Source organism: Rana temporaria, chromosome 5 (assembly GCF_905171775.1).
Source record: "Rana temporaria chromosome 5, aRanTem1.1, whole genome shotgun sequence".
NCBI classification, from domain to species: Eukaryota; Metazoa; Chordata; class Amphibia; order Anura; family Ranidae; genus Rana; species Rana temporaria.
Window position 1 is genome coordinate 19168913 of NC_053493.1, and position 22766 is coordinate 19191678.

The following is a 22766-nucleotide window of genomic DNA, read 5'->3' on the forward strand; positions in this document are numbered from 1 at the left end:
ACTCAGCTCCCAGTACACAGCGGGAGCCAATCAGCAGGCGTAGCGCGACTCGCGCATGCGCCGTAGGGAACCGGGCAGTGAAGCCGGAGCGCTTCACTTCCTAGTTCCCTCACCGAGGATGGGGGGGGGCAGCAGAGTGACAAGCGATCGCTCATCCTCTGCTGCGGACGGCGCTGGACTCCAGGACAGGTAAGTGTCCTTATATTAAAAGTCAGCAGCTGCAGTATTTGTAGCTGCTGGCTTTTAATATTTTTTTTTTTCAGCGGAGCTCCGCTTTAAAGTCAGGATCCCTCCAGAGCCTGGATTGGCTGAGTGACATAGGTGAATCTGGGTCACAGGAGTGCAGAACTAGGTGCACTCCTGTGACCCACAGGAGAAGTTGGGTCTCCGGGAGATTTACCCCCTTAATGACCAGGCTATTTTTTGATATACGGCACTACGTTACTTTAATTGACAATTGCGTGGCCATGCAATGCTGTACACAAACACTATTTGTGTCATTTTTTTTTCTCTCACAAATGGAGGTTTCATTTGGTGGTATTTGATCATCTCTGGTTTTTATTTTTTGCGCGATAAATTTTGGAAAAAAAAAAAGTTTTTTTTAACTTTTTTGCTCTAAAACATATCAAATAAAAAAATAGAATTTCTGCATAAATTTAGGCCAATATGTATTCTGCTTCATATTGCGGCGGACAAATCGGACACTACCTGACATTTTTGACATTTTGTGAAAACCAGTGACACTAATAAAGTGATCAGTGCTAAAAAAAAAAAATACACTGTCACTGTACTGACAGTGGATGGGAAGGGGTTATCAGGGGCGGTCACAGGTTGTGCCTAGCCTGTGTTTTTGTGTATTGTGGGAGGTGATTTTACAAAGGGGAAGTGATGCATTTTATTCCCTGCTTTGCAGGGACACAAAATCCACCACTTCCAATCCCAGAACTGAGCAGCGCCGTTTTGTGTCTCTGCCCGACGATCGGCGGGTGCCAATGGACATCCATTGCCTGGCACCTGCAGATCGGTTTCTGCTGTAAATACACATGGCGGAAGCGGCCTGCCAGCCCCCTAGGCATAAGTGCAGAATCCCAGATACACATGGAGGGATGACCTGTAGCAATATATCTGCTATAGGGCACTCCTTAAGTAAGTCCTTACAGGATGTCGCCAATTTACAAGCTGACCTCAATGCTCTGTCTAATTGGGAAACTATGTGGCAGATGAGGTTTAATGTTGATAAATGTAAAGTTATGCACTTGGGGGTAAGAATATGCATCATACATGCTAGGGGGAGTACAACTGGGGGGATCCGTAGTGGAGAAGGATCTGGGGGGGGGGATCTGTACTGGAGAAGGATCTGGGGGTCTTGGTAGACCATAAGCTCAATAATAACATGCAATGCCAAGCTGCGGTTTCCAAAGCGAGCAAAGTCCTTCCTTGTATAAGAGAGGTATGGACTCCAGAGATATCTTTTTGCCCCTGTACAAATCATTAGTAAGACCTCATCTGGAATATGCAGTTCAGTTTTGGGCTCCAGTTCTCAAAAAGGACATCGGAGAACTGGAGAAAGTGCAGAGAAGGGCAACCAAACTGATAAGAGGCATGGAGGAGCTCAGCTATGAGGAAAGATTAGAAGAACTAAATCTATTCACTCTTGAGAAGAGGAGAATTAGGGGGGATATGATCAACATGTACAAATATATAAGAGGTCCATACAGTGAACTTGGTGTTGAGTTATTCACTTTACGGTCAACACTGAGGACAAGGGGGCACTCTTTACGTCTGGAGGAAAAGAGATTTCACCTCCAAATACGGAAAGGTTTCTTCACAGTAAGAGCTGTGAAAATGTGGAACAGACTCCCTCCAGAGGTGGTTCTGGCCAGCTCAGTAGATTGCTTTAAGAAAGGCCTGGATTCTTTCCTAAATGTACAGAATATAACTGAGTACTAAGATTTGTAGGTAAAGTTGATCCGGGGTAAATCCGATTGCCTCTCGGGGGGATCAGGAAGGAGTTTTTTCCCCTTCTGTAGCAAATTGGATCATGCTCTGCTGTTTTTTTTTAAGTAAAAAAAAAAAAAGTGACGTGATGGGATTGGCACATGGGCACTGTCTCCCCCGGAACCCCCCCCCCCCCCCCCCCCCCCCCCCCCCTGTGCACACCAGCAGCCAATGCGCTCAGTAGGGCTGCTGGTGTGAAAAAGCCCTAAAACACATGATGATGTAAATCACCAAAATGACTGAATACAAAACAAAACAATTATCCTTGTCCTAATGGAGTTCAGGTTTTCTGTAAGGTCTACGTGCAGAAAAGTTGAAGCTCTGATCGTTCTCTTTTCTGTGTGGGGAGAACAGATTTTTAATGCCGTCTGTGCCGCAATCACCAGCCAAGTTAAAGAGAACATGGCTACACCTCATGAGAGTGAGAAGTTCAGAGGCAGGCTGTCACCAGTCACTCCTGGTGGGATATCTATCCATCTGTGGCCAGCCTTTTGTTACTCGGCATCTCCCAGGTCTGTGCTTCGTAAAGCTTCCATGCTCCAGGCGTACAACTACATCCATTGAAAGCATCTTAATGATTCATGGTTCAGTTCTGTCCGTGACACCTTCTGTATTGTATTCATCAGGAGAATGCACTTGGTATTTAATTGGATGTTTTTGTTCTTCTCTTTTAGCCAATTAACAATGCCGACTTTATTGTCCCTGTCGAAATTGACGGAACGATACATCAGGTAGGTGATTAGGCGTCTGCTTTATATTCCATACAGGAATAACAGCTGTCTTCACTTTTCTCTTGCTGGTAAAATAATATGCTTCATGTTTTCTGCTCTGACACTTACAAGCACCTCTGTTGTAGGATCAATGGTCCAGGAATTCCAACCTGGAGACTATTTCTAATAGGCGTGTGTGTAAAGCTCAGCCAGTGTTGTGTTCCTTGGTTCAAGCGTTTCTTTCTGCCTTATGCCTTCGTCGCACATAGCAGATTATGACCATTGAAACTCCTTGTCATCAAGACTAAATGTTTACAAGACTAAAATTACTTAAAACCCCCAAACATTATATGTTTTTTTTTCTAACAAAATAATAAAATGGCGATCATCGCAATATCTTTTTTCACACCATATTTGCGCAGCGGTCTTACAAGCGCATTTTTTTGGGAAAAAATTCACTTTTTTGAATAAAAAAATAAAACCGCAATAAATTTGGCTTAATTTTTCTATATATTGTGAAAGATAATGTTACGCCGAGTAAAATGATACCCAACATGTCACGCTTAAAAATTGCACCCGCTCGTGGCAAAATTTTACCCTTAAAAATCTCGATAGGCGACGTTTAAAAAATTCTATAGGTTGCATTTTTTTTGAGCTACAGAGTAGGCTATAATTATTATTGCTCTCGCTCTAACGATCGCGCCGATACCTCACTTGTGTGGTTTGAACACCGTTTTCATATGCGGACGCTACTCGCGTATGCGTTCGCTTCTGCGCGCGAGCTCGTCTGGACAGGGCGCTTTAAAAAAATGTTTTGTTTGTTTTCTTATTTATTTTATTTTTTACACTGGAAAAAATAAAATAAAAAATTTGATCACTTTTATTCCTATTACAAGAAATGTAAACATCCCTTGTAATAGAAAAAAGCATGACAGGTCCTCTTAAATATGAGATCTGGGGTCAAAAAGACCTCACATCTCATATTTAGACTTAAATGCAAAAAAAAAAATGGAAATGTTGTCATTTGAAAAAATGACATTTAAAAAATGTGCCTTTAAGATGCATGGGCGGGACTGACGTTTTGACGTCACTTCCGCCCTGCTAGGCTATGGGGACGGGTGGGGGCCATCTTGCCCTCACTCGCATCCCCACACAGCAGGCTGACGGACCCGATCGCCTCCGCCGCTACCGGCGGCTCCGGTAAGCGGCAGAGGGCGCGGGAGAGCGGCAGGAGGGGGGGCCTCTCCCGCTGCCGATAACCATGATCTCGCGGCGAATCCGCCGCGGAGACCACCGTTATCTTTTACAGGACCGCTCACACTAAAGATGGATATCTTGGTTGTGGCAGCAGCTGCTGCGGTTACCGAGATATCCATCTTTAAAGTGCCGCCGTAAAAAGTCGTAAGGCGCTCGGGAAGTGGTTAAAGTGACATTAAAGTGGAACTTCAGTCATCTTTCCATCTATTAAATCTTCTGCCCTTGTTCTTGTTTTAACTTTGGATAGTAAAACATTTATTTTTTTTCAGCCAGTAAGTCCCTTATACAGCCCACTTCCTGTTTCTTGTCTGGTCATTAGCCTAGGCGTATGGCCTCATGCACAGCTCTCCTGAGTGTTTGTCGGCAGGGGAGTCATAAGAGGGCCAATCAGAGCTGCAGAGCGGGAGGTATGCCTGTGTGTCTTTTTGTAAATCCAGGAAGTGAACAAGCAGCAGCTTCAGCTGCCCACATTTAAAATGGCTGCAGGTCCGTATCTGCTCCGCTGTGCAGGATGAACACAGACACTGTCCCACTCTCCTCTATGGGGAAATCGGATGGAAACGGGATCGCCTGTCTGTTTCCATCTGGTCCGACGGATGAAAAATAGGATCACCATCCGTCTGTTTGTTTTTTTTGGGTGGGATCGGATGGCAGCAGGTGTCCGCTGACATTCGCCTCTCCGTAGGGGAGACTGGAGGGTCCGATCAGGTCCGCTGGAAAAACTGCCAAGTGGACTTGATCGGACAGCAAGACCCCATACACACTGTTGGATTTTCTGCAGATTTTTGTCTTCAGATTTATCAAAACCATGTAGTGCAAGGACCTGCCTGATTGCATACAAGTTGAAACTCTTAGGCCGCGTACACACGGTCGTTCCAAACCGATGAGAATGGTCCGACGGGCCATTTCCATCGGTTCACCGCTGAAGTGGCCTGATGGTCTGATGTGCGTACACACCATCGTTCCAAAAACCGATCGGGTCAGAACGCGGTGACGTCAAACACACGACGTGCTGAATAAAACGAAGTTCAATGCTTCCAAGCATGCGTCGACTTGATTCTGAGCATGCGCGGGTTTTGAACCGATCGGCAGCGGTCCATCGGTTCGGTTTTGAAGAATGTTTTAAAATTTTGGACCGAAGGAAAACAGACCGATGGGCTATACTCACGGTCGGTTTGGACCGATGAAACTGAACCTCGGTCCATTCTCATCGGTTTTGTCCGGCTGTGTGTACGGGGCCTCAAAGTGCATGTAAACCCGAATTTTTGTTTTTATAATTAAGGCTTGCACCTTGTACAGTATAGGATTTTTTTGTGTGTTTTGTGCAGCAGAATGGTTCCTGGATAGCATTAGTCCTTCACTAAATAAATGTGTGTCTTTCCACGTTTGATAAATGTGTGTCTTTCCACGCTTCATAGCGGAAGTGAAGAAGATCTCGGATCTGTAAGGTGGAATGAGGCTGGTGCCCGGTTCAAGTAATCCAGGATAGGCTGTTCACTCTGCACCTGGCCTGCCCTTGATTACTTGCATTGGGAGACAGCTGTGTGTCACCTCTCTGCACCCGGACAGTGCCTCATCTACTTAACATGGAACACCTACCACATGCTTCTGTGTCCATCCTGATCACCAAAGTTTCATGATCTGAAGGTGTTTTTTACTTTTTGGTTAAAAAGCTAATTCTGTACCGTATAGACCTACTACAGAGATCAAGTGAACCCAAAGCTAAAACTTTATTTTCTAAGGTTTGATTAGTGTAGGGAAGAGTTGGAATCCCTATCATGGTTTTATGTTTTTATTTTTTCATGTACAATGGTGTTGCATTGTACATGATGATGATGTCAGCCACACAACTAGCAAAGTGAAGCTGTTTTTGGGGATGGTCATGTTGCCAGAAGGAAGCCTCCAGGATGCAAGGACGAAGGTAAGTACCGTATTTGCCGGCGTATAAGACGACCCCCTAATTTTGGGTTTTGGGATATACTCGCCGTATAAGACGACCCCCTTCCTTCTAGTCTTTCTGGAAGCTGAGGGGTAGCCGAAACAACCGCTGACAGAAACAGGCTTTTTTTCAAATCTCACTATGCCATTACATGCCTCAGTGTGCCATTACATGCCTCACTGTGCCATTACATTACATGCCTCCACTGTGCCACCATTACTTGCCTCCACTGTGCCATCACTTGCCTCCACTGTGCCGGCCAAGACGATCTCCCTACCTTATGTTTTTGCAGATTCTGTCTTCCAGGCTGCAGGCATCCATGATTTAAAAGCCGCGCCTCCTCCTCAGACTGTTCCGTGATAGGCGGAACACAAATTTTCCCAGCAGGGCCTCTGTTCAGTGTTCAGCCTATCACGGATGTCCTCTCGTCCGAGGATGAGAAGGCATGAGTGATAGGCGGAACACAGAACAGAGGCCCCGCTGGGAAAATTTGTGTTCCGCCTATCACGGAACAGTCTGAGGAGGAGGCGCGGCTTTTAAATCATGGATGCCTGCAGCCTGACGGAGACTGTCCTCGGCGTATAAGATGACCCCCGACTTTGGTTCCTTTTTTTTGCATCCAAAAAGTAATTTAATACGCCGGAAAATACGGTAATTCTGTAAATGGCATGTCCCCCCAAACCAACGGAACCTTAGACCTTTGCTATATGGACTCTAACCATATCGGTTGTGGCCTGCTCTGAAAATTTTCTGAGGAACCACAGTATGCCTGTGATCTCTACACTGGTCAGCCATAGGGCACACCCCATTGATTAGCTATCGGTTGCAGTACACATGTACACACCCCAAAGAATGATAAAATATCAGCCTACAATGCCTAGCAATGTGGGAAGTTTTCCAGTCCCAAAAAGATTTGATAGCTGCCCAGTACACAGACTCTCGACATTTGGAAGGCCTACATTAACATACACTATCTAGCAGCGATCTTCAAACTATCTAAATAAAAGGGCAGTTTACTGTCCTATAGGTGCCCAGAATCGTGGGATCTCGATTCGCAGGACGCCCGTGCAATCCCTGTCGCTGCCAATGGCACCCCGATCGCGGTACAACAGGCATCCTGCTATTCTTTTTAAAGATTTTACCGTGATTCCTTAGATTACAATCGCAGCAAAATCGTGCAGTGATCGGGGTGCCATTGGAAAGGACGGGGATCGCGCGGTCATCCCACAAACTGCTGTGGTTCTGGTTCATGGGCAGAATCGCAGCGATTCTGCCTGTGATCCCGAATCAAGGCAATTCACGGGATGCCAGTGCGGTCCCCCGTCACTTCCAATGGCACCAAGATGTGAACAAAGCCTTTGACTTTAGGGGGGCTTGACTCTGGCCATTGGAAGTAGAAAATGTCCTGGCAACAGTGAGAGTAAATAATCTCCCATCTTGGTGTCAATGAGAAGAATTGTGTTCCATCATTGGTGTCATTTGGTGGGAAGGAAGTATCATGCCCCATTGTTGGTGAAACTGAACACTAATATTGATATTAGGGTTGTCCCGATACCACTTTTTTGAGACCGAGTACAAGTACCGATACTTTTTTTCAAGTACTCGCCGATTACCGATACTTTTTTTAATGTCATGTGACAGTGGCAGTATTTATCTATTTTTTTTACATTTTTACTATTTTACAGTGATTTTTTTTTACTTACATTTTATTTTTATTTTTTATTTTTTTTAAAATATGTATTGCAATTTTATTTATTTTTTTAATCAGCCCTGTTGGGGGTCTTTGGAGAGATATCAGGGGTCTTAATAGACCTCTGACATCTCCCCTTTAAGACAGAGAAAGGGACTAAGGACACAGATTCCCCAGTCCCTTTCTCAGCAGCCTCAGCTGAAATGAATGGAGAGAAGCTCCTCCATTCATAAACTGAAGCATCGTAAACACAGGAGGTTACGATGCTCAGTTATGTGAATGGACAGAGTCGGTGATTACTGACTCTGTTCATTCGGAAAAGGTAGGAGCCGGGCTTAGCGGCTCCTACCTCCGCTCTCCCCCCTGACAGATTGAGGGGGGGGGGGAGAGAGAACTGCACGGCCGGCGGGGGGAGGAGAGAGAGCGGCGCGGACGGGGGGGGGGAGAGAACGGCGCGGACGGGGGGGAGGAGAGAGAACAGCACGGGGGGGAGGAGAGAGAACGGCACGGGGGGGGAGGAGAGAGAACGGCACGGGGGGGGGGAGGAGAGAGAACGGCACGGGGGGGGGGGGAGGAGAGAGAACGGCACGGGGGGGGGCGGAGAGAGAACGGCAGGGGGGGGGGGGGGAACGACACGGGGGGTGGAGAGAGAGAGAACTGCACGAACGGACGGGGAGGTGAGAGAGCTGCACGGACGGGGGAAAAACGGCACAGGGGGAAGACAGAACTGAGCACGGGGGAGAGAAGACTTGCAACTCCCCTGCCTGCCCAGGTATCGGGTGAGGCATCGGAGCATTTCCCCCGAGTACTAGTACTCGGGGAAATGCTCGGCACCGATACTAGTATCGGTATCGGGACATCCCTAATTGATATCATAAGGAGGAAACATTTGGAGAAAATGTGACCTTTTGTTGATGTCTGTGGGGGGGAATTATTCCCCAATGTTGATATCGGATAATTCAATTTTGCCCCAAGGGTCGGATAAACGCATGCAAAGGGCCGCAGTTTGGAGACCACTGCTATATACCATTCTAACATCTCCGTATTGAAATCTTATTCCTTCCATGTTGGGCTAAAACGTTCGGATCAACCTTCCTACTTTTTACTAATAAAAATGTTTGATTTTGAATATACATCACCTGATTGGTTTTAAGGCTCCTGGGTCACTACTACCTACCCAGAGTTAAATCTCCCATTCTTACCCTGGCGAGATCCCTATGGCGTGGGTTTATAAAGATTTGCCCGTTTATGGGTTTGGAACTACCACTTTGTCCTCATCCTATGATTTCACATTTTGTATCTTTTCCCGGACTCCCCCTTTTGGCAACGCCGAGGCTTGACCGTCCTTGCAGACACATATTACAACAATACCTTACATTCATTTGCCCAATTCTGGGAAGCTTATTGTCTTCCCCATGTGGCCTTCTATAGGTATGACATGCATCTCAGGCGCAGTTTGGGTCTCGCAAATTTTTACCCATTTTTAAGATAAGAGCCAGGGGCTGATTTTGTACATGTAATCGGTACCTGCCTGATATTCTCTCGATACTGGAGGCAAGTCATAGACTTGCTCTCCTCTGTACTTTCCACCACTGTCCCATTGACTCCGGAAATTTGTTTACTGGGTTTATTAGGTGAAAAACTCTGGCCTAGATGTCTAGATTTCTCATACATGTATCTTTTTTAGCCTGTATTTGCCTTAAAGGGGTTGTAAAGGTACAATTTGTTTTCCCTAAATAGCTTCCTTTCCCTTAGTGCAGTCCTCCTTCACTTACCTCATCCTTCCATTTTGCTTTTAAATGTCCTTATTTCTTCTGAGAAATCCTCACCTCCTGTTCTTCTGTCTGTTAACTCCACACAGTAATGCAAGGCTTTCTCCCTGGTGTGGAGTGTCGTGCTCGCCCCACTCCCTTGGACAACAGGAGAGTCAGGACGCTCTCTACGTTGCAGATAAAGGAGCTGTGTGTTAGTGGGTGTCCTGACTTTCCTGTAGTCCAAGGGAGGGGGCGAGCACGACACTCCACACCAGGGAGAAAGCCTCCTATTACTGTGTGGAGTTAAAGACAGAAGAACAGGAAGTGAGGATTTCTCAGAAGAAATAAGGACATTTAAAAGCAAAATGGAAGGATGAGGTAAGTGAAGGAGGACTGCACTAAGGTAAAGGAAGCTATTTAGGAAAACAATTGTAGCTTTACAACCACTTTAAGTGAATGCAACCTTCCCCACCTTCGGTGCATCGGTGAATACAAGCAGTAAATCAAATTATACCAAAGAAAAGGTTATTTATGAACATAGGGGATGCCCCCCAAAAAACACAAAAAAATCTACTACATCTGGTGTGATTCCACTCTCTTGCTGACGAATTCTGGGAATTACCCTAATTTCTTGGGCTTGATGCTTTTTTAGATTGGGTCTAACTTATAGCTGTACGAAGTACAATTGCATTTGTAAATCATTATAATGAATCCAGGAAAGCCATATTGTGTTACTTGTTTGTTGAATTTGTACTGCTCATTGTATCTTACATGCCATCTGATTTGTCACAATATGATTCGAATGCTCCGTCCTGGTAAAAAAAAGTTTTTTTGGTTCTGAATGTATTTTTTTTTTTAAATTATTCTTTCCTCGTAGAGCCTTTGGCCCGGATTCTCAAACGAGTTACGCCGGCGTATCTCCAGATACGCCGTCGTAACTCTGAGTCCGAGCCGTCGTATCTATGTGCCTGATTCTTAGAATCAGTTACGCATAGATTTGTATTAGATCCGACCGGCGTAAGTCTCTTACGCCGTCGTATCTTAACTGCATATTTATGCTGGCCGATAGGGGCGTGTACGCTGGTTTACGCCTAGAAATATGTAAATCAGCTAGATACGCAAATTCACGAACGTACGCCCGGCTGACGAAGTACAGATACGCCATTTACGTTAGGATTTTCCCGGCGTAAAGTTACCCCTGCTATATGAGGAGTACCCAATGTTAAGTATGGACGTCGTTCCCGCGTCGAATTTTGAAAATTTTGCGTAAGTCGTTCACGAATAGGGCTGGGCGTTCACGTCGAAAGCATTGGCTTCTTGCGAGTTAATTTGGAGCATGCGCACTGGGATACTTTGACGGACGGTGCATGCGCCGTTCGTAAAAAGCGTCATTTACGTGGGGTCACATAAAATTTACATAACACACGCCCACATCTACCACATTTGAATTAGGCGGGCTTACTCCGGCCTATTTACGCTACGCCGCCGCAACTTTCGTTTGAGAATACGGCACTTGCCTGTAAAAGTTGCGGAGGCGTAACGTAAATAGGATACGTTGCGCCCGCACAAAGATATGCGTGTCTACGTGAATCCGGGCCTATATCTTTCTTTCAGGTGTAGCTCTGCCTTTGATGGGTCTGTACTAAACATTGAAGTTTACCTTTGTGCATTTTTTTCTCCCTCTAGGTGTACGTATTGAAGAGACCGCACGTAGATGAATTCCTTCAGAAGATGGGCGAGTTGTTTGAGTGCGTCCTGTTCACGGCCAGCCTTGCGAAGGTGAGCAGGTCCTGGGCTCTTTGTATGTCTTCATTTTTATTTTCTTGTCTTTTAGCCTTTTTTCGTTGTTTCTTTTTCTTAAGGGCGAAGGCTGTTTTTTTTTTGTTCAGAAATTGTCTTACCTTTTCTCCCTTTTCTTCCTTGCTTCTTTTTGTCTACCAGTGTGTCTTTGTGCTAGTTTGTGGGTAAGTGTTCCCATGGTAACAGTTTTCACGACATATGGGCTATGCTCGTAATGTAGACTCCATGCACCGCACATGAAGCCTGTATGTTGAGACCCTACGTTACCATGGTTAATAGAAGCCATTATAATATGTTTCTCTGTAGACCTTGGCACGCTCTGTTTCCCTTTCCTGCTGCATTTGCAGGCAAGACCTCGAACCTTCAAAGCCGCACGGAGAGGAGCAGAGCATGCTGGAAATGTTGAACTCCAGTCCTTTTATTTTTTTTATTTTTTATTTTTATTTTGGATAAAATGTGAAAGAAGGTAGATCCTCTCAATTTCTGTGTCACGGCTTGGGAAATTTCCACTGATGACTACTTCTTCTTCTTCTCCTGTGACCCCCATGGCATTGCGTTGAGCTGCACTTTTCTCCACCCTCATTGCAGAACATTCTCATTGTATTTGAAGAATTCACTTTGTAGTTGGCTATTTTGGGAATACTCTATATTAACCACTTGCCGACCGCCGCATGTATATGTACGTCCACAGAATGGCACGTACAGGCATATGGGCGTACAGGTACGTTCTTGCCTTTCCGCGGGTTGGGGGGTCCGATCGGGACCCCCCCCCCGCGATACATGCGGCGGTCAGATTCCCGTGGGGAGCGATCCGGGACGACGGCGTGGCTATTCGTTTATAGCCGCCCCCTCGCGATCGCTCCCCGGAGCTGAAGAACGGGTAGAGCCGTATGTAAACACGGCTTCCCCGTGCTTCACTGTGGCGGCTGCATTGATCGAGTGATCCCTTTTATAGGGAGACTCGATTGATGACGTCAGTCCTACAGCCACACCCCCCTACAGTTGTAAACACACACTAGGTGAACCCTAACTCCTACAGCGCCCCCTGTGGTTAACTCCCAAACTGTAACTGTCATTTTCACAATAATCAATGCAATTTAAATGCATTTTTTGCTGTGAAAATGACAATGGTCCCAAAAATGTGTCAAAATTGTCCGAAGTGTCCGCCATAATGCCGCAGTCACGTAAAAAAAATCGCTGATCGCCGCCATTAGTAGTAAAAAAAAAAAAAAAAAAACTATCCCCCTATTTTGTAAACGCTATAAATTTTGCGCAAACCAACCGATAAACGATTATTGCGATTTTTTTTACCAAAAATAGGTAGAAGAATACGTATCGGCCTAAACTGAGGAAAAAAAATTTTTTAGATATGTTTTTGGGGGATATTTATTATTTATATTTATTATAGCAAAAATAATAAAACTCCCCTATTTTGTAAATGCTATAAATTTTGCGCAAACCAATCGATAAACGCTTATTGCGATTTTTTTTTTTTACCAAAAATGGTAGAAGAATACGTATCGGCCTAAACTGAGGAAAAATTATAATTTATATATGTTTTTGGGGGATATTTATTACAGCAAAAAGTAAAAAATATTGCATTTCTTTCAAAATTGTCGCTCTATTTTTGTTTATAGCGCAAAAAATAAAAACCGCAGAGGTGATCAAATACCACCAAAAGAAAGCTCTATTTGTGGGGAAAAAGGGCGTCAATTTTGTTTGGGAGCCACGTCGCATGACTGCGCAATTGTCTGGTAAAGCGACGCAGTGCCGAATTGTAGAAACGCCTTTGGGCATTTAGCAGCATATTGGTCCGGGGCTTAAGTGGTTAATGAATGGAGAGTTCCCTCCAGAAAAAAAAAATGGGTGAAGCCCAAACCAATGTCTTGGTCACCTGAGACAGAAACCGGGAGGTAATTTCCTCAATGAAGGGTCCAGAGATCCATAGAAGCATAAACAGATTTAATCCTTCTCCACTCTATCCAAACCTAGGAAAAGGTTTCGGCTGAAGTTCCTCTTTATGTGTACCTGTTCACTTGGATTACATCTGTCAGCTGATTTGTGGGCTAAACCAAGCTGGGTGATTGGGCCAAGTCCACCGAAAATATTTTGTTAGTTTTGGTTGGCGACACTGGCTTCTTGTATCATTGGGAGACTTGAAGAGATGTCTCTGGCCTTGAGGAAGAGACTTGACCACTTTCCTCAGCTAAAGAAGGGAGTTTGAGTCTTCCTGCTGCTCTCATGCCATTCAATACCTGGAGAATCCATTCATAGCTCTGAAATGCCTTTTTATATTGATGGCAGAAGGTGTAAGGATGTGGAAAGCCAAGATGGAGACTGGTGTCCCTGAGTGGTACAAGTAGGCATTGGGTGATTGGGCACCACCCGTATTGGCCCAAAAATGAACAAAATATATAATATCTGGTGACTTTAAAGAGTATCTATAACCAAAACATTTTAGATCAGGGGTCCCCAAACTACGGCCCGCGGGCCACATCCGACCCGCAGGGACGTTTTTTCCGGCCCGCAGCTTTAGTCCTCAGACTCACTGCAGGGTCGGTTTCTCGCCCCTGGCAGTATGCAGCGCTGGTCCCACAACCCGACGAAGCCAGCCAACCCAGCGCCTCACTAAGCAGCTGTTTGCTTGAACCGCCGGCTAGGACATGCTGCACCCCGTAGCTCCCTCCCCGATGTCAGTTTGCGTACCACGTGCCTGTAACAGCTGGGTGGGAGACGAGAGATGCACAAAGCTGCACTGAAGCCGGGCATCGATGACTGAAATGTGAGTGCTGTGGGGGGAGGGAGCTCTCTGATAAGGACCTATATGCGGAGAGGTGGCTCTGATGAAGGATGCAAATGTGGAAGGGGCGCCCTAAGGGGGTCTCTGATGGGGACATTAATGTGTGTGGGGGGTCTCTGATGGGGACATTAATGTGTGTGGGGGGTCTCTGATGGGGACATTAATGTGTGTGGGGGGTCTCTGATGGGGACATTGTGTGTGGGGGGTCTCTGATGGGGATAATAATGTGTGTGGGGGGTCTCTGGGGACATTAACGTGTGTGGGGGGCCTCTGATAGGGACATTAATGTGTGTGGGGGGGTCTCTGATGGGGACAATGTGTGTGTGTGTGGGGGGGGTCTCTGATGGGGACAATGTGTGTGTGTGTGTGTGGGGGGTCTCTGATGGGGACATTAATGTGTGTGGGGGGTCTCTGATGGGGACATTAATGTGTGTGGGGGGTCTCTGAGGGGGACATTAATGTGTGTGTGTGGGGGGGTCTCTGATGGGGACATTATTGTGTGTAAATGGGGGCTCTGATGGGGACATTAATGTGTGTGGGGGGTCTCTGATGGGGACATTAATGTGTGTGGGGATCTCTGATGGGGACATTAATGTGTGTGTGTGGGGATCTCTGATGGGGACATTAATGTGTGTGGGGGGTCTCTGATGGGGACATTAATGTGTGTGGGGGGTCTCTGATGGGGACATTAATGTGTGGGGGGGGTCTCTGATGGGGACATTAATGTGTGTGGGGGGTCTCTGATGGGGACATTAATGTGTGTGGGGGGTCTCTGAGGGGGACATTAATGTGTGTGTGGGGGGGTCTCTGATGGGGACATTATTGTGTGTAAATGGGGGCTCTGATGGGGACATTAATGTGTGTGGGGGGTCTCTGATGGGGACATTAATGTGTGTGTGGGGATCTCTGATGGGGACATTAATGTGTGTGGGGGGTCTCTGATGGGGACATTAATGTGTGTGGGGGGTCTCTGATGGGGACATTAATGTGTGGGGGGGGTCTCTGATGGGGACATTAATGTGTGTGGGGGGTCTCTGATGGGGACATTAATGTGTGTGGGGGGTCTCTGAGGGGGACATTAATGTGTGTGTGGGGGGGTCTCTGATGGGGACATTATTGTGTGTAAATGGGGGCTCTGATGGGGACATTAATGTGTGTGGGGGGTCTCTGATGGGGACATTAATGTGTGTGGGGATCTCTGATGGGGACATTAATGTGTGTGTGGGGATCTCTGATGGGGACATTAATGTGTGTGGGGGGGTCTCTGATGGGGACATTAATGTGTGTGGGGATCTCTGATGGGGACATTAATGTGTGTGTGTGTGGGGATCTCTGATGGGGACATTAATGTGTGTGGGGGGTCTCTGATGGGGACATTGTGTGTGGGGGGTCTCTGATGGGGACATTGTGTGGGGGGGTCTCTGATGGGGACATTGTGTGTGGGGGGTCTCTGATTTGGACATTGTGTGTGGGGGGTCTCTGATGGGGACATTAATGTGTGTGGGGGGTCTCTGATGGGGACATTAATGTGTGTGGGGGGGTCTCTGATGGGAACATTATTGTGCAGGGGTCTCTGATGGGGACACAAATATGGAAGGGGGATCTAAGGGGGACACAAATGTGCAGCAGAGAGGCTGATGGGGACACAAATGTGTTGGGAGACTCTGATGGGGACACAAATGTATGGGCAGTGTGTGTCACGGTAACACAGATGTAAGGCCTTGTGCACACTGGACGTTTATCCCCGTGCATGAGGTTATGGCATTTAGGTTTGATCAGAGGATACAGGTGCGCCATCCAGCGCCTGTCAAATTCTATTCTGCTGCTGCTGCAGATTCATATAAAAAATAACATTTCGGCCCGCGAATATATGAAAAAAGTAAAATGTGGCCCTCAAAGTAAAAAGTTTGGAGACCCCTGGTGTAAAAAAACAAAAATACATTCTAATGTATAAAAGTGCAAGTTATGGAAGTAACCTAATCTTCTAAATGAGTAGTAATAAAGTGCACCTAATTACAAATGTCCAAATATAGAACTCTTCAAGTAAATGTAAAAGTGCTCCAGAAGAATAGTGTCCATATAGATGAGTGCTGTGAAGTGCTGCTCCATTCTGTGTCCGGAGAATGTAAACAGTGACTCTGTGGTTGGGTTCCTCAGTACAATTGCACCTTTGTGTGAATTGGCCCCTTACCTTACCGCTGTAAGGGATTAAAGTAGCAGCCAGCGAAGTCCAGACTCCTGTAGTAGATAGCTGAGGATTTCTCCTCTGCAGCTCAGCAGTGCATGAAAAAAGGGGGGAGATTTCCAGATCCAGTACCGATGTATACGAGGGAAGAAAGTGGGCCCCCAGATCGTGAAGTTTGTTGAAACTTGAATTTATTTCAAATAACAGCCAGTTTGGTACTCGCAAACAAACAAACAAACACATCACCACGAGAGGCGAGCTCGCAACCTGACGTCACTTCCGATCTGTTCCAACGCGTAGCGTCACAGTCATGTGACTTCATCAGGGGGGAAAAAAAACATTTTGAATGAAGAGTCTTTCAATAACCCAATCGTGGCTGGGACACTTTAATGTCGTGAAGTATAAGAGGTATGCCTTGTACCTGGTCTATTTTAGCATTCAAGGCTTTAGTGTATTTTTTGGCTTGTTTAATGCTTACTCTAATACTTTATACTTCATGTTTGTTACTTTGGCAGCGCTGGTAGTTTAGGTGTTAGACACGATGGTAGCTCATTCTGTTTTCCATAGTATGTGGAATGTAGATGCAGTTGAACCTTGGACATTGTCACCTGCCAATTCCAATCGACCTTCCCTTCTGGTAGCGGACTACCCCAGCAAGGCATAACCGCCCATCTACTCTCCCTCGCCACTTCCCCCAATGCTGGAGTCCACCCAGTGTTGGAGCGCACCATAGTGAATGATGATGTTGCTGCCCTGTTCACTTGACTGTGTTCAGGTTTGGCTGCTTAGGCTGAAGAACTGTCAAATTGGGGGGGGGGGGGGGGGGGTCAGATGATGCCCCATACCCAGAAGCCCAGCTCTATTAGCGCAAAGGAGTGAGGGTTCTGGCAGACTGGTAAGGCAGAAAGTGGATCGGTTAACTATACCTTGCTTGGGAAGGTTGGACTATCGGAAGGCACTGTCACTCTGCCCTGAATAGACAGGTGACCGAGTCTTAACATGCCAAAACTGAAATTGCTGGACTGGCCATGAACACAGAGTGGTCAGTGTCTATTTATAAAAAATATATATATATATATATATATATATATATATATATATATATCAAATAGTAATATGCTTGCTGTCATTGACCATATTGTAGATGTGGACTATCCATTTACCATTTGTTAAATGTCATCTATTTCAATTCTGTTTTAAGTATGCGGACCCCGTGGCCGACTTGCTGGATCGATGGGGCGTGTTTACTGAGCGACTCTTCCGAGAATCCTGCGTGTTCCACAGAGGAAACTACGTGAAAGATCTGAGTCGTCTAGGAAGAGAGCTGAGCAAGGTCATCATTGTGGACAACTCGCCAGCATCCTACATTTTCCACCCGGAGAATGCGGTAAATAAACCTACTGCTTGTGTGTGTGTGTGTGTGTGTGTAATAAATAAATAAATATATATACAGGCATACCCCGCTTTAAGTACACTCACTTTACATACACTCACGTGTATGTCCTTACTCGCGAGTGTATGTAAAGTGCCTTACAAGTACTTTACAGACATTTTGCAGCCGCAGTAGAAGGAGCTGAAGCCCCGAGAGCATAGCCCGCCCTGTTCCGGTGTGCCCCTAACACCCCCACTACAGCCCCTGAGACCTTAACTACAGCCCCTGACACCCCCACTACAGTCTCTGATAGGGTTGCCACCTCATCCCTTTAAAAAGGAACACATCTGAATTACACAGATTCTGAGGCTAATTTAATGCAGATAAGGCACCAAGTGAGTTTAATTACCACCTTAATCAGCCACAGAACCTGTGTAATTCAGATGTGTTCCTTTTTAAAGGGATGAGGTGGCAACCCTAGTCTCTGACCCCCCACTACACCCTAGAAGTGAAAAAATGTATTGTTTCACTTTAAGTACATTTTCGTTTTACATACATGCTCTGGTCCCATTGTGTACTTAAAAGTGGGGTATGCCTGTAATGTAATATAGTGTGTATATGTACATGCTACCAGTCAAAAGTTTTAGTACACCCCCATTTTTCCAGTTTTGATTGAGATTTAAACCATTCAAGTCCAAAGATATTACAGTAAAACCTTGGTTTGTGAGCATAATTTGTTTCAGAAACATGCTTGTAATCCAAAGCACTTGTATATCAAAGCATTTTTTACAGGGTATAATAGAGAAGAGAGGCGCCTCTAAGTGTAGCAATAAGTTGCTAAATGTTGTTGTAACCATATTGCTACACTTGGAGGCTCCGCTCTTCTTTTTTATACTCAGTTGTGACATGACACTACTTGTATATCAAGGCATCGCTTGTATATCAAGGCAAAATGTATTAAAACACTTTGCTTGTCTTGCAAAACGCTCTCAAACCAAGGTTTTACTGTATATGATATTTTTAGTGGGCTTTAAGCACAGCCGTTATTTATATATCAAAGGTGAAAAGAAGGAGGTGAAAAAAAATGTTTAGGTCACCAAAATCTTAAAAAATAATGTACATTTCAAAATTCTACAAAAGGGCCCTTTTCAGGGGAGGAGTAAAGGGTTGTCAACTCGGCTATTCTGCAGCAAGGTAAGTAATTTAAGCCATGACAGTTTTTTCTAACCATTCCTACAGTTGTCCCAGCCTTTGATAACTCTGTCTGTATAAAAGCAGTGTTGAAGCAAACTGTGTTACTACATACACCTTCTTAAACACATATCGTAGCTGCTGACTTTTAATATTAGGCCTGTCCTGGAATCCAGCGATGTCGGCACCGCAGTTGATGTTTCCATTGGCTGTGGGTTGCTGCTGCTGCCTCCATTGCCGGTAAGGAAACCTGGCGTTGTGTCTTCACAGCCGGATTCCTACTGGAGGGACGATTATGATGTGGGGTTGTTTTTCAGGGGGTTGGGTTTGGCCCCTTCGTTCCAGTGAAGGGAACTCTGAAGGCGTCAGCATACCAAGACATTTTGGACAATTTCATGCTCCCGACTTTGTGGGAACAGTTTGGGGACGGCCCCTTCCTGTTCCAACATGACTGCGCACCAGTGCACAAAGCAAGGTCCATAAAGACATGGATGAGCGAGTTTGGGGTGGAAGAACATGACTGGCCTACACAGAGTCCTGACCTCAACCCAGTAAAACATCTTTGGGATGAATAAGAGTGGAGACTGTGAGCCAGGCCTTCTCGTCCAACATCAGTGCCTGACCTCACGAATGCGCTTCTGGAATAATGGTCAAACATTCCCATAGACACACTCCTTAACCTTGTGGACGGCCTTCCCAGAAGAGGCGAAGCTGTTATAGCTGCAAAGGGCGGGGCCAACTCAATATTGAACCCTACAGACTAAGACTGGGATGCCCATTTCACACAGGCTGCCAGGCCGCCAGCCCTCAAAATCCACTCGCAAAATGTGTGCAGGCGAGTGGATATTTGAGGGCTGATATATGTAATGTTTGGGGGCTCTAAGTAATTTTTTACATGTATGTGAAAAGTGTCAGACTTGGGCCATAACTCAAACCCCATAAAGTCTATATATTAGGGTTGTCCCGATACCAGTACTTGTACTCCCGCAAATGCCCCCGATGCCAGATCCGATACTACCTCCCCCAACCGCCGTCGCCTTGTTAATCAGCGTGTGAAGAACATTACAGCTTTCATTTGAATAGCTGTCTGTTCCCCGCCCCACCGCGTATAGACACTCCCCCTTGCTCGGGATTGGACGGGTGATCTGTCTATCAAAGTGCAGATCACCCGTCCAATCCCGAGCAAGGGGGAGTGTCTATGCGCGGCGGGGAACAGACAGCTATTCAAATGAAAGCTGTAGTGTTCCCCGCACACTGATTAACTAGGCAGCGGTATCTAGGTATGGGGAGACATGGCTGCATATATGGGGGACATGACTGCATATGTGGGGAGACATGGCTGCATATGTGGGGAGACATGGCTGCATCTGTGGGGAGACATGGCTGCATCTGTGGGGGGACATGGCTGCATCTGTGGGGGGACATGGCTGCATCTGTGGGGGGACATGGCTGCATCTGTGGGGGGACATGGCGGCATCTGTGGGGGGACATGGCGGCATCTGTGGGGGGACATGGCGGCATCTGTGGGGGGACATGGCGGCATCTGTGGGGGGACATGGCGGCATCTGTGGGGGGACATGGCGGCATCTGTGGGGGGACATGGCGGCATCTGTGGGGGACATGGCTGCATCTGTGGGGGGACATGGCTGCATTTGGGGACACATTTAAAAAAAAGTATCAGTATTTGGTATCGTCGAGTACTTGAAAAAAAAAGTATCGGTACTTGTACTTGGTCCTAAAAAAGTGGTATCGGGACAACCCTACTATATATTATATAGAGCCATTGCTGTATCGGATTTATTGGCCATAATCGGCACAGTATATGAAACCATTAGAATGGTAATCTATGAAGGAGTTTAATTCTTGCAAATAAATGTGTTTTTTATTCTTTTTTTTTTTCTTTTTAGGTGCCGGTGCAATCCTGGTTTGATGACATGTCGGATACAGAATTGCTCGATTTGATTCCCTTCTTTGAAGGGCTAAGCAAAGAAGAGAACGTTTACAACATGCTGCATAAACTTTGCACCAGGTAGCCCCAAACAGCGCCCTCCAGTGGTCGGCTGTGATCTAAACCTCGTCTTTTATTGGGGCCCACATTTATTTTTTTGCTTCTCCACATTTGCTATGAAATTAGCCCCGCAGAAGGCGATCGTTTTTAAAAAATAAAAAAAGCTGCCACGGCCTTTCATTCTTCTCACCGGTGACCGAGGCCGTTGAACCCCATCTGGAGCCATCCTTTCCGCTGAGCTCGGAACAAAATATATGCCACAGAGGGACCTAGTTTTGTACAAAAAAAAAAAAAATCTTGCCGCTTTCTCAGCGTCACATTGGTTACCGAACAACTGACACCGGATTACAAAAAAAAAAAGAAAATATTTTTAAAGAACGCTTTTCACTAATTTTCATAACAAATTGTTAAAAGGACTTTTCAGGCTTTTATAAAGGAAAACACCAAATGAATTGATTCTACAGAGGATGTAAGAACACGCTTAATGCTAGCAAGCATATCTGTCCCCCCCTCCCCCACCTTCTCCGCCCTCTTGGTTTTTCCCTCCACTATGCAGACATATCCTTACCCTTTGCTTCGAGCAGTTGACCTGTTTTCGGGGCCACTTTTCTCTCTCCTACAGAATGAAGTGCCTTTTCAAGTGTTTGATTTTAAGAAGATAAAAGAGAAAAAAAAGAAAAAACATTTTCTACTCAACGAAAAATTTACATATCTCTTACCTTTCTACCGTCTAACAAAAAAAAAAAAAACAAACACAACTTTATTAACGTACTGTCAAGACACTCGCTACTAAACATGGATTTCTCGATGCAGGTCGCATGTTGCAACACTATTGTTTTTAAAAGATTTTTCTCATATCCTGGGTTACAGGTTTGCAGTTTTTTGGGGAGGCCCGTCTGATAATTCTTCTTTTTTTTTCTTTGTTTTGTTTTTTTTCTTTGTTTTTTTCGTTGTATTCATTGCTCTAAAGTTCACAGACATGGCCATTGTAAATTTTTAATTGCTATTTTGTGTGTTTTATTATTATGTTGTTTTTTCCCCCCCCCCCCCTATGTCTACATTTTATGATAACAAATACATTTTTGTTTTGCCTCCTATATGTATCTAATTCTCATGTTCGCAATTTTGTTTAAAGGCAGAGATTGCAGGAAGTTTTTCTTTGTTGCCGTTCTTTGAAAAGGTCAGACTGGGGTGGTTCATTTTCGGGGGGGTGTTTTCTCACCGGATGGTTTCCAGTGTTCTTCTGGGACTGCAGAGTTCACAGCTCCGTCCACCCGTCATAAAATAAGGATTAATATTTCCCTTTTTTCTTTTAAACCCTGATGGGTTTTAGGCTCCATTCACACCTAGGCGTTTTTACGCCTGAAGCGCTACGCTCACAAACGCCAGAGGGATGAAAATACATTATTTGCTATGGTGGCTGTTCACCGAAGCTCAAACAAGTCCTGGATCGCGCGACAGTGGCGTATTTGAGCGTTTCCATTTCCCATAGAAAGTAATGGAAACGCTCGATTCAAGCGACTTGCGCGACAACGAGCGTTTGCTACGGGCGTTTTGTCGCTTTAATCAATAGAACTTGTCGCCCATGCAGAAGATTAAAAAAATCTACCAACATAGCAACAAGTGATGAAAAGATGATCATTTTTCCTATTGGCTAAAATAAAAAACGCCGAAGTACAAAAACGTCGGACAACGCTGTATGCAAACGCGCAAATAAGCATGAATACGCGCGACAAAACGCCGGAAAAAAACGCCCAAAAAAACGAACGACCGACGCTCAGGTGTGAATGCAGCCTGACTTCCTCTTTATTGCCCTGCAAAGGTAAAGCATAATGGGCTACTAGGCGTCGCATACTAGCCCATTATGTGTCGCTTACCTGAAACCGACGCCTGCGATGTCACCGCTATCCCTTGTTGCAGGAAGCTTCCATTCTTCACCCCTCTACCTCACGGGGCGGCGAACTCCGGAGAAAAGAAAGAAAGAGGGCGCACCAACCTTGTGCATTATCCTTAAAGCGGAGTTCCGGACACAATTTCACTTTTTATATATAAATACCCCTGT

General features: G+C 45.6%; 1 protein-coding gene across 2 annotated transcripts in view; it reads left to right on the top strand.

Moving 5' to 3' along the window:
* Positions 1 to 21855, top strand: part of CTDSPL (CTD small phosphatase like) — a 113735-nt gene extending 91880 nt beyond the window's left edge. For both annotated transcript variants that reach the window (XM_040352239.1, XM_040352240.1), the window contains 4 exons: positions 2673 to 2729; positions 11035 to 11127; positions 17335 to 17520; positions 20604 to 21855. In XM_040352239.1, coding sequence (XP_040208173.1) covers positions 2673 to 2729; positions 11035 to 11127; positions 17335 to 17520; positions 20604 to 20729 — 462 coding nt within the window. In that variant the 3' untranslated portion in view covers positions 20730 to 21855. The remainder of the gene's footprint in view (positions 1 to 2672; positions 2730 to 11034; positions 11128 to 17334; positions 17521 to 20603) is intronic.
* The last annotated feature ends 911 nt before the right edge of the window (positions 21856 to 22766 follow it).